This window comes from Capra hircus, chromosome 1 (genome assembly GCF_001704415.2).
Source record: "Capra hircus breed San Clemente chromosome 1, ASM170441v1, whole genome shotgun sequence".
In the NCBI taxonomy this organism is placed as follows: Eukaryota; Metazoa; Chordata; class Mammalia; order Artiodactyla; family Bovidae; genus Capra; species Capra hircus.
Window position 1 is genome coordinate 64,198,173 of NC_030808.1, and position 15,408 is coordinate 64,213,580.

Here is a 15,408-nt window from a genome sequence, read left to right on the forward strand (position 1 = left end):
GTGTTGTGTGTTGTGTGTTGTGTGTTGTGTGTTGTGTGTAGGTATTGGGCTACCCACATTCATAGGCTGAAGCCCTGGATAGAGAGCTTTATTTCTCAACCTGTTTTTCATTGTTTCCCACTAAAAGAGGCATTCAGATATCTTTTTTCCTATTTATCCCCCTTCCATGAAATTAAAAAATTTTTAAAAGCCCCCTGTGCTGGGTCTTCTTTTCCATGCAGGGCCTTCAGTATTGTGGCACGTGGGCTTAGTTGCCCCATGCCTGGCATGGGAGATCTTAGTTCCCCGACCAGGGATCAGATCCACATCCCATGCATTGCAAGGCAGACTCTTAACCACTGGACCAGTAGGGAAGTCCCTCTTATGAAATTTTAATACCATAGGTGTACTATATATCTGTTTATATACTATAAATATATCTGTACTTTATACGTAAAAGAGAAGTCAGTGGAGGATTAAAAATGACTTAATAAAAATTTTTAGTTAGAATTTAAAGTAAAAAATTTTAATTTAGCATTTAGCTTTATAGCTGTACTTGCTGAGTAACTTTTAATATAATTTATTTACTTATAAAAGTTATACTGTACCATTTATATATGCAGATTAGCAATCTATACACATAATAATAGCAATGTAATCACAGTAAAGAAGTATTCAGAAATTTCCTAGTAAAACAATTACAAAAATTAATTTCTTAAAAATTATTTTTAGTGAACTTTTAACTTGTTGATGTGAGAAAATAACTTTAACTTAATTAGCTGCTACATATGCATTTAGATACTGCCCACATTTTTTTCTTTTCAGCAGTTGACATAATTAGCAATGGGTTGACTCTGTTTTTCTTGTTACTCCTTCTATCCCTCTCTCTTCATCCTCTGGGATCACCTCCCAATAAACTACCTGCACACATGCCCTTATCTCAGGTTCTGTCTTTGGGGGAACCCAGGCTAAGAAAGGACTCAAATGTCACTTCCTCCAGGAAGACCTTCAAGGACCCCTGCCCCCAGAAAGTCAAGTGCTTGTTGTCTGCTCTCAGTGTTATATGCCCCTGAATTTTTTTGAGTGTGTAAGAAAATGACTTTTCACTTAACTAGCTTTTAGGTATGCATTTAGATATTGTCAACAGTATTTTCTTTTCGGTCCTTGAAATAACCAGTGATGGGTTGACTAATTTTCATAAATAACTAAGGCTTCCCAGGTGGCTCAATGGTAAAGAATCTGCCTGCTAGTGCCCGAGACACCAGTTTGATCCCTGGGTGAAAAAGATCCCCTGTAGAAGGAAATGGCAACCCACTTCAATATTCTTGCCTGGGAAATCCCATGGACAGAGCAACTTGGCGGGTGCAGTTCATGAGGTTGCAAAAGAGTCAGACACAACTTAGCAATTAAACAAAAACAAAATAAAATATGCAGTATTTTGATCATGGAATTCCAACTCACACACAAAAGCCCTGAGGGTCACATATAGATAACATTCAAAAGGCAGCAGTGGTACATGCAGCCACCTCTTACAATATGGCTTCAAAATCTCACAATCTGATTTTACACCCGTTGAGAGTACCTGATGTAGAGCCTTCAAAAGAGGGTGTCTGTGTTGGGTTTGAAAGAAAAGGAGCACGTAGAGGTAGTAATCCTGACTCCTTAAATTAGTAAACTAGTATGTACAGCTGAGCCTGCCAAATAATTCTGAAACTATAAGCTTGGATATATTCTAATTTATTCTGGTGTTAGCCAAGATGACCAGAGATTTTTTGAAGAGCTTGTAGCCTTCCTTTCCTTTTAATTATTCTCTTAGGAGAAAATAATTCCCTTATCTCTATTGAAGAAATGTATTTTTCAGTTATTTTGAGTTTCTTTCATTCACTGCACAAACTTATTTCTGGCCCAGAGCTTAGAATGCAGTTATAAAAGATTTTTGATGAATACCAATTGAGGACACTAGCTGATCCAGCTTCTGTCATATCCACCTGTTCTTTGTCTTAAGTGTTATATTCGGGCTACAGTTAGTGATCATGATGAAATTTATTCAGCTCAATAATCTCCTTGTGAATAAAACTACAACTGGTTTACTAGCCTGTATTTGGATCATTCAGAAAAATATTTTAGAGATAGTCATAGAGGTATGTTTTATTTTAGCAATCAGAAAACTTATGGGAAAGGGAAAGAATATAGAAGGGAAGTTGGAGAGAAGAAATATCATCAAGGATTATTGTGATTATGCATCACAGGTCTATGGACCTCTATCTCGCCTTGGTCGTTTCCCAGACAACAATTCAGAGGACTTTGTAGTAAAAAACCACTATCTCAACACCTATGAAGGTAAGCAGTTCCCATAATTATAAGCCTAGTATAAGAGAGTTATCTTAGAAATATGAAATATAGCAATTTAGATTAAAAGCTAATCAAAAATAAAATATTTGCAAGAAATAGCCATTACACGTTTAGTATTATTAATAATGAGTTCATAGAAACCAATAAAAACTATAAAGACCCAAATAAATGGATACACTATGCAACAATTTACCAAGCAGTAAAGTCAATAAACTACTAAACATTTAAACATGTTTAATGTCACTAAAATCAAAGTTATGCAAAAATAAAATAGAAGAAGTTTTTATACCAGGTTTATGATGCAAACAAGAAATATGTAATGAAATCAGCCCTTTATGAAGAAACACCAGAATACTAGTGGGCAAGGGAATGGATAAACTAGGGGATAAATTAATGGAGAGGGTTATACCTGTTGTATACCTGGAGAAGGGAATGGCATCCCACTTCAGTATTCTTGCCTGGAGGATCCCACGGACAGAGGAGCCTAGCAGACTTCAGTCCATGGGGTCACAAAGAGTCGGACACGACTGTGTGACTACCACCACTATGCTGCTAAGTCACTTCAGTCGTGTCCGACTCTGTGTGACCCCATAGATGGCAGCCCACCAGGCTCCCCTGTCCCTGGGATTCTCCAGGCAAGAACACTGGAGTGGGTTGCCATTTCCTTCTCCAATGCATGAAAGTGAAAAGTGAAAGTGAAGTCGCTCAGTTGTGTCCGACCCTCAGCGACCCCATGGACTGCAGCCTTCCAGGCTCCTCCATCCATGGGATTTCCAGGCAAGAGTACTGGAGTGGGGTGCCATTGCCTTCTCCGACCACCACTATACCTGTTGTAAAGTCCAAGAGAGCCTTAATTAAATTATGTAAATTTCAGTTGAGAGGTTGGAGAATCATATGGCCAAGATCGTGCATTGACGGTCACACCACTGAACTTGCACCTCTGGCTGACCCTCTCTAGAGCTGAATATGATAACCTGGTGTACAGCCACTTTAGAATGGTGGTGCCATGTATCATATGATCATTAACTTCCTGTTTATTATTGTGATATTATTACTTTTTGGTAGGACAGTGGTTTCATTTTAGACTGCATTTCTTATTTTATAATCTAAGTTACCAAGAATATGTTAATTATATAGAAATTTCCTTTGTATTTCAAGGACAATTCAATTATATGAGGTACACCTTGTCAATAATCCTAAATAAAACCACTTGGCAAACTGCTAATAAAATTAACAGTATGCTTTCAAATGATATATTTAAGCACCAGATGCTAATCATGTACTTCCTTTCCATAGGATTAGTTGAGCTTGAGTCATGTCTCCCAGATTTTGTGACACAACCCCGAGTTAAACCACCAAAACCAAAAGTCACTACTACCAAAGATGGTTTTCTAAAGAGGGCTGCAAGGGTGGACCGTGAGTTGGCAGAGGTTCATAAGGTATGCTGCTGCTGCTGCTTTTTTTTTAACTTTCTTAGCAAATTTTATTTATTTTTATTTATTGGAAGATAATTGCTTTACAATGTTGTGTTGGTTTCTGTTGTACAACTTGAATCAGCTATAAGTATACATATATCCCCTTCCTCTTAGCCTCCCTCCCACCCTTCTTGATCATCACAGAGCACTGAGGTGAGTTCCTATCTGGATGACAAGATGCTTCTAGTGGGGCTTTTGCAGAGTTATACTACACTCCAAAACTGCACTTTGTCTTGGGCAGCAATGGGCACAACACACAAGCCTACTTTTTTTTCTCCTCTCTAGACCTTTCTGGTGGTTGCCTGTGTTGTGCTAAATCAGAGTTTTACCCCCTCATTTCAAAACGTAGGAAAACCCTCTCTTGGAGGGTATTCTCCCCATTTGCAGAAGTCACGGTACTTTCTAAAAATGGTTCTGACTTGGTATCTACCCAATAAAATATGACACAGCATTGATGTATAACAAGTTTCTAGCATTCAGGATTACTGTTGGTTTTAATAGTGTAATAGGCCTTATTTTTCTCCTTTAAATTTGTTAGCATCATGAATAAAGGGAGTCATGTTCAGCATCCCTCTCATCTAGTTTAAAATCAACTAAATGAGAACGTTTGATGGTCATCCCATGAGCCAACTGTACAGCTTCATCCATTAGCTGGCCTTTCTCTTTTCTTAATTGGACTATAGGTGTTCAGACTTGTATACTTTTGAATCTGTAGGTTATGATTGTAGTGCTCAGTCTTTATGCTGCATCAGAATCACCTGGAGGGCTTGTTAAGACATGTGCTGCTGGGCCCCACCCCCAAAGTTTCTGATTCAGTAGTGGAGAGAGGCCTGGAGTATTGGCATTTTTCGCAAGTTTCCAGGGGATGCTGATGCTGCAGGGACCACACTTTGAGACTCACTGATTTATGACATACCCTCCTCACTGGCCCAAGCATGTTGGTTTGTTCAGTTAGTAATAGCGTAAGGATCCAGGGCTTCCCTGGTGGCTCAGACAGTGAAGAATTTACCTGCAATGCAGGAGATGTGGGTTGAATCCCTCAACTGGAAAGATCCCCTGGAGAAGGAAATGAACCTGCTCCAGTGTTCTTCCCTGGCGAATTCCATGGATAGAGGAGCCTGGTGGGGTTGCAAAGGGTCGGACACTACTGAGCAACTAACACTTCCACTTTCCAGGGAGCTCACACTGAAGATAAAAATTAGGTCCTTGACAATATAAGAATTAGGACATTTAAAATAGTATATGTATGTGGTTCTTTCCTACCTCATCCTGCAGTCTCTTTACTGATTCTAAATTCTATATTCATCATTTTCTCACTTTCTATAAGATTGTTTTGTAGATATTCTTATTAGAGTGTGGAAGTTCCCATCTATTCCTAACATACTGAAGCTTTTAATGATGTGTTTATGTTGAATTTTATCAAATGTTTTATCTGCATTTATTGAGATAATTATACAGTTTTTCTTTTGAAAAATTACTATTCTAATAAGGAACATTTATAGCTTTTTATAAATGTTAATTTGTGCTCACATACTTAGTACTTCCCTGAAGTACTTCCCTTAGTACTTCACATACTTAGCCATATTTGGGCTTCCCTGGTGGCTCAGCTGGTAAAGGATCCACCTACAATGCGGGAGACCTAGGTTTGATCCCTGGGTTGGAAAGATCCCCTGGAGAAGGGAAAGACTACTCACTCCAGTATTCTGGCCTGGAGAATTGCCTGGACTGTATAGTCCATGGGCTTGCAAACAGTTGGACATGACCGGGTTACTTTCACTTAGTATGAACATAACATGGTCAGAGTGTATTATTTTTATTACATTGTTGGATTTGATATATTGATATTTTGCTCAGAATTTTTATTGTATATTCATGAGGGAAACAGCTTTATTTTTCTTACTCAGAAAGAAGAACTATATGACTGTATGTGACACTGGTCTTAGAGTTATACACATCTTCTGAAATGGACTGGAGAGTATTCCTTCTTCCTTCCTTTGGAAAGAGTTTAAATAAGTTTAAGATGATCTGTTTCTTCAGTTTGGTACCTATTCGTATAAAATTATCTGAGACAGATGTTTTCTTCATGGGAAAAATTCTTAAACACTCCTTCAGTTTTCTTAAAACTTATAGAACTTTGTGCGTCGTATTGGTAAATTATATTTTCTTTACAAATTCTATTTCACCTAACCTTTCAGTATTTTTGCATATGGTTGTTGATAGTATTACTTTAAAATCTTTTTTAGTGTGTTTATCTATAATCATGCCCATTCTTTTCATTCATCAAGTTATTTATTTGTCCTTTAACTCTTTTTTCCTTAATCAACTTTACTGAAGGGTTGTTTATTTTCTTGGTATTTTTTTCAAACATTGAACTTTTGATTTTGTTGATTTTCTCTGTTGTGTATATATTTTCAGTTTCATTAGTTCCCACTCATATTTATTTTATTTTTCTTTAGACTTTCTTTGCTTCTGTTTTGTGGTTCTTTTCCTAACTTACAATAGAAACGTAGCTCATTAATTTTCAGGTACTCATCAGTTTTGTTTAATATCTAAAGCTAACCATTTTCCTTCAAAACACTGATTTTGGTACTTTCCATTAGTTTTGGTATATAGTTTGACATTATTGCTAATATCTTTTTTTTAAAACATTTATTATGATTTTTTAACCTGTGAGTATTTAACAATGTGTTTTAAAATTTCCAAACATGCAGGAATTGTACTCAATTGCTCTGTGGTCAGAGATCCTAGCCTGTATGATACCTATTCTTTGAAATTTAGTGAGACTTGCTTTGCGAACTAGTATAATGATTTTACATATAAAATAATCTAAGTCCACCTTCAAATAATATGTCATGTGGTCACCGTATAGCAGATTATTCTAATTCCTCCGTACCATCCCTGTGACGTTGCTGTCATTTATTTCACTGATTCCTATGCTATAATCACCCAGTACATTTTTACTCTTACAGTTTTAGCAGTTATCCTTTACAGCAATTAAAAATAAAACATTTTATTTTACCTTTATTTATTCCACCTCTTCCACTCTTCCTTTTTTTAAAAAAAATTATTTATTTATTTATTTATTTATTTATGGTGGTGCTGGGTCTTTGTTGACGTGCTCAGCTTTCCCCAGTGGCGGAGAACAGGGAACACTCTCTAGTTGCAGTGTGTGGGCTTCTGGTTGTGGTGACTTCTCTTGCTGTGGAGCACAGGCTCGAGGGCTCACAGCCTCAGTAGCTGTGCTCCCAGGCTCTGGAGCACAGGCTCGAGGGCTCACAGCCTCAGTAGCTGTGCTCCCAGGCTCTGGAGCACAGGGGCTTACTCCATGGCATGTGGAATCTTCCCAGACCAGGGATCGAACCCTTGTCTCCTGCATTGGCAGGAGGCTTCTTTACCAATGGGCCGCCTGGGAAACCTCACTCTTCCTTTCTTAAATAGATCCAAGTTTCTGACCTATGTTATTTTATCTCCTTCCTAAAGAACTTGTTTCACTATTTATTACAGGGCAGGTCTACTGGGAGTGAACTCCCTCGGTTTTATCTGGAAGTCTTTACTTCTCCTTTACTTTTTATTGAGATATAATTCATGTACCATAAACTTAACCTTATAAAGTATACAATTTATTTATTTTTAGCATTCTTAAAGATTGTTCTCCCACTTACCTGTGGTAATAGGATGATAAGCAGTTTCTGAAATTATGAGAGAGAAAAGCATTCAGTATGGTAATGTATTGGAGAATGAAATGGCAACCCACTCCAGTGTTCTTGCCTGGAGAATCCCAGGGACGGGGGAGCCTGGTGGGCTGCTGTCTATGGGGTCGCACAGAGTTGGACATGACTGAAGTGACTTAGCAGCATGGTAATGTAATTCTTTGAAAGCAAAGTTATAAAACAGTAATAAAACTTATGTTAATTTCATATTAAATATCACTCACCTTGTGTCTGTGTTAAGATAGGCTATCCATTCCAAGACAGTCTTTTTTTCTCATTAAAGTACAGTTGATTTACATTGTTAGTTTCAGGTATACAACACAGTGATTCAGTAGGTTGTCTTTTCATCTTGTTGATGGTTTCCTGTGCAAAAGCTCAAGTTTAATTAGGTCCTGTTTGTTTATTTTTGCTTTTTGTTCTTTTGCCTTAGGAGTTGTTACTGTTGTTTAGTTACTAAGTCATGTCCAACTCTTTTGTGAACCCACGGACTGTAGTCCACCAGGTTCCTCTGTCCATGAGATTTCCCAGGCAAGAATATTGGAGAGGGCTGCCATTTCCTTCTCCAGGGGATCTTCCCAACCCAAGGACTGAACCCGTGTCTCCTGCACTGGCAGGTGGATTCTTTACCATTGAGCCACCTGGGAAGCCCTTGGCTTAAGAGACGGATCCATAAAAGACATTGCTACAATTTATGTCAAAGAGTGTTCTGCTTATGTTCTTTACTAGGAATTTTATGGTCTCCAGTCTTAGATGGAGGTCTTTAATCCATTTATTTTTGTATATGATGTGAGCAAAGTTTCTAGTATTATCCTTTTTAAAAATTATTTATTTATTAATTTTTTGGTTGAACTGGATCTTCACTGTTGTGCGTGGGCTTTCTCCAGTTGCAATGAACAGGGGCTACTCTTTTTTGCAATGCACAGACTTCTCATTGCAGTGGCGTCTCTTGTACAGCACAAGCTCTAGGCACACAGCCTTCAGTAACTGTGACACAGGGGCTCATTAGTTGTGGGTCACAGGCCCTAGAGTGCATGAGCTCAGTAGTAGTGGTGTACGGGCTTAGTTGCCTGCAGCATGTGGAATTTTCCTGGACCAGTGATCAAACCTGTGTTTCTTACACTGGCAGGCAGATTCCTATCGACTGTACCACCAGGGAAGTCCTCTAATATTATCCTTTTACATGTTGCTGTCCAGTTTTTGCAGCACCACTTACTGAAGAGATTGTCATATCTCTATTGTATATTCTTGTGTCTTTCGTCAAAGATTAATTGAAAATAAGTGCATGGGTTTATTTCTGAGCTCTTTATTCTGTTCTGTTGATCTATGTGTGTCTCTTCATGGCAGTATCATACTGTCTTGATTACTATAGCTTTGTAGTATAGTCTGAAGCCAGGGAGCATGTTAATTCCAGATTTATCCTTTTTTCTTAAGATTGCATTAGTAATTTGGGGTCTTTTGTGATTCATATGAATTTTGGGGTTGTTTCTTTTGGTTCTGTTGAAAATGTCTTGGATATTTTGATAGGGATTGCATTAAATATGCAGATGGCTTTGGGTAGTATGGACATTTTAACTATTAATTCTTCCAATCCAAGAACACAGGTTATATTTCCATTTCTTTATCATTTTCAGATTTCTTCATCAGTGTTTTATAGTTTCAGAGTATAGGTATTTGACCTCAGTGGTAAGTTTATTCTTTGGGTATTTTATTCTTTTTGGTGTGTTTTCAAATGGGACCATTTCTTTATTTTCTCTTTATGATATTTCATTATTAGTATATAGAAAAGCAACAGATTTCTGTATATTACTCTTGTATCTTACAACTTTAGTGAATTAATTCATTGGTTCTAATAGTTTCTTTTGTGGAAACTTTAGGTTTTCTATATATGGTATCATATCATTTGCAAATAGTGACAGTTTTACTTCTTCTGTTTCAGTTTGGATGGATTTTTTTCCTTGTCTGATTGCTGTGATGAGAACTTCCAATACTATATTAAATAGAAGTGGCAAGAGTGGGCATTCTTATCTTGTTTCTGATTTTGGAGAAAAAACTTTCAGTTTTTCACCATGGAGTATGTTAGTCCTTGTGGGTTTGTGATAAATGACTTTTATTATATTGAGATATGTTCCCTCTGTATCCACATTACTGAGAGTTTTTATCATGAATGGATGTTGAATTTTATCATGAATGGATGTTGAATTTTGTCAAATGCTTTTTCTCTGTCTGTTGAAATGAATGATTGTTGCCTTTCCTTTTGTTAATGTGGTGTTTCATATTGATTGGTGAATATTGAACCATCTTTGCATCACCTCAAACAAATCCCATTTGATCATGGTGTGTGATCCTTTTTATTATTGTTGATTGGGTTTGCTGATATTTTGTTGAGGATTTTTGTATCTATATTCATTAAATTTATTGGCTTGTAATTTCCTTTTTTTTCTGTCTGGTTTTGATATCAGGGTAATTGCCGGGGTCCAGCCCCGGTGGATCCAGGGTGATTCGAAGGTGGGGGGACGGAGTCGGGGTCTTTGGAAAAATACATATTTAATCACAGATATAGAGAGATTAGAAATGGATAGTGTAGTAGGAAGATTGGTGGAGAAAAGGAGGCTGAATAATTTGGATTACATGGAATAGCATCCATGCTGCAGATGGGAATTCAGCCAGAAAAACGGGAGCAAGAAAGAAGCGACATGGGGGAATCAGTCTTTCCGGAAACTGATCCGATTTCTTTATTTTTGGGTTTGCTTATATACCTTTTGTTACACATAGGGATGAATACAGAGTCACGCGGGGGTCAGCAGTCCTGACCTTTATCAAAATCAGGTGCTTCACATAAATGTATTAAAAAAAAAGGTCTTAGGGATATTACATCATCTTCTGGCCATGAGTGAGACCTGCTGACATTTTATGATCCTTTCTTTCTGATAACCAAAAAAACTTATTTCTTCCAAGGGTGTTTTTTCTTAGACCAGGCACCACCCTCCAAATAAAGTTACATTCCTATAGGGTGAGGGTGTAGTGAGTTACAATCAAGAAAGGAATTTATTTAACCCAAGGTTAATATGATTAGTCTTAAAGGTTAATACTTATTTCTTCCTATATGCTTAAAGGTTAATACTTATTTCTCCTATATGTTAGTTATATTCATTATAAGAGTAGGGAACATGAAGATTTAGCAGCAAACATCAGCCCAACAAATGAAAATCCTTTCACCAATGCTCCCCTTAAGATCTATTTAGTCTTAAGATATGATAAAGTTACATTCTTACATAGCAAGGACACAGTGATATATAACAAAGTACAGTGATCTATTACAAAAGAGAAAATCCATTAACTCAAAAAGTCTAGTATTGCTAACCTTAAAAACTACTATATTTCCTTTGCTATATTCCAAATACATTGATTAATATATTCCCAAGTGCCTAAGGATATGGAGGCCTGGCGGCAATCATTGACTCAACAAGAAGAAAAAGTCCTATGCTAATTAAGACTCTCAAAATACTCCAAAACTCTCTGTGCTGTTTATGGTTAAGAGGTAGTAAACAATCATGTGACTAGTGGCAGCAGTATGGATAATCCTGTCACACAAGCTAGTCTGTCAGCAGAGAGGTTTGACCTGAGACATCCTTGTCCCACCCAGAGCAGGGAATTAGCAGCAATTATTGACACAACAAATGAAGAACCCTTCACCAATATAATTCCTAACCAACACATTATACTAATAATTTCTAACTCCCCAAAATAATTTGCCTTTAGTAAGTCTAAAACATCTTGTGCCTCTCAGGTTGGGAGGCTGTAAGCAATCACATGTGGCCGGACAAACCTATACAGGTGGGCTAGATAACCTTCAGAGGAGTCCGTAAGCTGAAACACTCTTGTCACGCCCAAGAGTTTTTATTGTCTTGGAGCTGCATGTTTACCCCTTCTCCGAGAGAAACGGTTATGGGGGAGAGCCCCCCGTAAAGTCAGAAGTGTAGGTGAGAGCATAAAACAGACTCTGGTTTTGGGGTTAGATGCTCGGGAACAGGGGGTTTCCTGAGGCTTGATCACGCCTTTGCGTATGCCAAGCCTCCTTCCTCATGACCTTTGCCATGGGCGGAATTCCTCACCCTGGCCCCCGGCAGGTAATGGTAGCTTGAGAATGATTTTGAAAGTGTTCCATCCTCATCTATATTTTGGAAAAGTTTGAGAAGGTTACCGTGGTAGAATTCCCTTGTGAAGCCGTCTCATTCTGAACTTTTGTTTCCTGGGAATTTTATTGTTTTTATTTTGTTCATTTGGTTTTGATGGGGTTTTTTTGTTTGTTTTTACAAATTCAAGTCACTAGTAGTGATCTATCTGTTCAGATTATCTGTTTCTTCCTGATTCAGTCTTGGAAAGTTATGTTTCTAGACTTTTGTCCATTTCTTTAGACTGTCCAATTTGTCATATAACTATTCACATTATTTTCAAAATTTTGTTTGTTTTTAGCTGTGCTGAGTCCTGATTGCTGTGCCAGCTTTCTCTTGTTGCAGAGAGCAGGGGCTACTCTCTAGTTGCAGTGCACGGCTCCTCATTGTAGTGGCTTTTCATGTTGTGGAGCGCGGGCTCTAGGGTGCACGGGCTTCAGGAGTTGTGGCGTGTAGGCTCAGTAACTGTTGCAGCTTCCAGACTCTAGGGCACAGGCTCAGTGGTTGTTGCACACAGGCTTAGTTACTCCACGGCATGTGGGATCTTCCCAGATCAGGGGTTGAACCTGTGTCTTCTGAATTGCCATGTAGATTCGTTACCACTGAGCCACCAGGGAAGCCCAGTATTTTCTTATTTTTGTGTCTTTGTGACATCTGTTGCTATTTTTCCTCTTTCATTTCTTTTTGTGTTGATTTGGGTCCTCTCTCTCTTCCTCTTGATGAGCCTGGCTAAAGGTTTGTCAGTTGTGTTTATCTTTTCAAAAACCAGTCCTTGGTTGTTGTTTTTAATTGTTTATTTGGTCTCTAAATGTTTATTATTTCCTTCCTTATGCTGACTTAGGGCTTTATTTGATTTTCTTTTTCTAATTACTTTTGATGGAAGGTTAGGTTGTTCATTTTAGATTTTTTGTTTGTTTGTTTGTTTCTTGAGGTGGGCCTGTATCATTATAAACTTTCCTGTTAGGACTGCTTTTGCTGAATTCCATCAGTTCTGAAAAGTTGTGTGTCCATTTTCATTTGTCTTGGGGTGTTTCATCTTTGACATCCTTGTTGACCTATTCTTTTTTTCAGTAACACATATTTTAGTCTCCATGTGTTTGTGCTCCCCCCTCCTTTTGTTTTGCTATAACTGATTTTTAGTTTCATAGGTTTATGGTCAAAAAAATTTCTATTCTCTTAAATTTACTGGGGACTTGTTTTGTGGCCTAACATGTGATCCATCCTGGAGAATGTTCCCTGTGCATTAGAAAACAAAGTATATTCTGCTATTTTTGAATAGAGCATCCTTCAGTTCAGTTCAGTTGCTCAGTCGTGTCCAACTCTTTGCGACCCCATGAATCACAGCACATCAGGCCTCCCTGTCCATCACCAACTCCCAGAGTTCACTCAGACTCACGTCCATCAAGTCAGTGATGCCATCCAGCCATCTCATCCTCTGTCGTCCCCTTCTCCACCTGGCCCCCCTCTCCCAGTATCACAGTTTTTTCCAATGAGTCAACTCTTTGCATAAGGTTCTTAGATATCTATTAAGTCTAACTGGTTAATTGTATCATTTGAAATTGCTATTTAGTTATTGATATTCTGTCTGGGTGATCTATCCATTGATACAAGTCAGGTGTAAGCCCCTACTATTATTATATTATTATCAATTTCTCCCTTTATGTCTATTAATGTTTAATTTAAATATTTATATTTAGTTGTTCCTTTAATGGGTTACATATATGTTAATGAGTGTAATATCTTCTTTATTGATCTTTTTTCTTTATATAAAGCTCTTCATCTCTTGATAGACTTTTTAAAAAAACCTATTTTATCTGATATGAGTATTGCTACCCCTGCTTTCTTATTTCTATTTGAATGAAATATCTTTTTCCACCACTCACTTTCAATCTGTATGTGTCTTTAGCTGTGAAGTGAATCCTCTTCTAAGTAGCATGTAGATGGGTCTTATTTTTAATCTTCTAAGTAGTATATAGATGGGTCTTATTTTTAATCCACGTCTTTTGTTTGGACCCTTTATTCCATTGATATTTAAAGTAATTATTGGTAGGTATATACTTATTACTATTTTATTACTTGTTTTCCGGTTGTTTCTGTAGTTCTCCGTTCATTCTCCTTTTTGCTTCTTCTCTTGCAGTTTGATGATTTCCTTTAGTAGAATGCTTATATTCCTTTCCTCTCCATTTTTGAATATCTATTGTAAGTTTTTGATTTGTGGTTACCATGGGATTCATACATGTTGATCTATAACTAAGTCTGCTTCTTTCAAACCGGTAGTAACAAGTTCAGATACATTCTAAAAGATTTACCTTTCTCACTCCTTCCTCACATTTTGTGTTTTGATATCCTATTTTATGTCTTCATGTTTATACCTTCATTGTGTATTGTAGTTACAGTTACTTTTACAGTTGTTATCTTTTAACCTTTGTCCTTGCTTATTCAAGTGGCTGAAACTTAGCCCTTACTATTTGCCTTTCTTAGTGGGATTTTTCCTTGACTATAGTTTCTAAATTCTTGTCATAGGGTTTTTTAATTGAGAGAAGACCCCTTAACATTTCTTTTAGTGTAAGTCTAGTATTGAACTTCTTTAGTTTTTGTTTGTCTGAGAAATTCTTTGTCTCTCCTTCAATTCTAAATGATAATCTTGCTAGATTACAGATTTTTCTCTTTGGACACATTATGAATATATTATGGCCCTCCCTTCTGATTTGCAGAGTTTCTGCTGAAAAATCAGCTGACAGCTTTATGGGGGTTCCCTTGTGTATGACTCTTTGTTTTTCTCTTGCTCCTTTCAGAATCCCGGGTTTAACCATTGCCATTTTAATTATGTCTTAGTGTGGGTCTGTTTGGGTTCATCTTGTTTGGGACACTATGTGCTTCCTGTACCTGAATACATTTCCTTCGTCAAGTTTGGAAAGTTTTCAGTCATACTTTTAACAAATATACTTTGACCCCTTTTTCTCTCTTTTCTTCTTCTGCAACCCTTATAACACAAATGTTGATATCTTTGATGTTGTCCTATAGATCCATTAAACTATTCTCATTTTTTTTTGTTTTCCTTTTCCTGTTCTGATTAGATGACTTCTGTTATTCCATCTTCCAGATTACTTATGTCTCTTCTTTATCACCAGTAACCTATTCATGCCTTCTAACGTGTTTTCTTTATTTCAGTTATTGTATTCTTTGTTCTGGCTAGTCCTTTTTTATATTTTTTAGTTCCTTGTTAAAATTCTCATGATGTTCATCTATCCTTTTTCCTAATTCAATTAGCACACTTATTACTGATGCTTCAAATTCTTTATCTGGTAAATTGTTTATTTCTGTTTAATTAGTTGTTTTTTCAGGTTTTTTTTTTAAATGTCTATATTTATTTATGTGGCTGTGCTGGGTCTTAGTTGCACTGTGTGGGATCTTTAGTCATGGCACACTGATTCTTAGTTGCAGCGTGTGGGATCTAATTCCTAACAAGGGATCAAACTCAGGCTGCTGTGTTGGGAACATGGAGCCTTAGCCACTGGACCACCAAGGAAGGCTCTTTCAGGGGTTTTGACTTACTTTCAATTAAGACACATTCCTCTGTCTTCTCATTTTGGTTTTCTTTCTGCTTCTATGGAATTAGATAAAACAGTTACCTATTGTGGTCTTGAAGGGGTGTCCTTATGTGGGAGCATCCCTAACAGCCTGTCTGTACCCAATGGCTTTGGTGGGAGAGTTGGGTTT

General features: G+C 37.3%; 1 protein-coding gene across 2 annotated transcripts in view; it reads left to right on the top strand.

Moving 5' to 3' along the window:
• MAATS1 (MYCBP associated and testis expressed 1) overlaps positions 1–15,408 on the top strand; it is an 84,421-nt gene that overhangs the window by 39,178 nt on the left and 29,835 nt on the right. For both annotated transcript variants that reach the window (XM_013962739.2, XM_013962742.2), the window contains 2 exons: positions 2,137–2,319; positions 3,628–3,770. In XM_013962739.2, the coding sequence (XP_013818193.1) occupies positions 2,137–2,319; positions 3,628–3,770 (326 nt within the window). The remainder of the gene's footprint in view (positions 1–2,136; positions 2,320–3,627; positions 3,771–15,408) is intronic.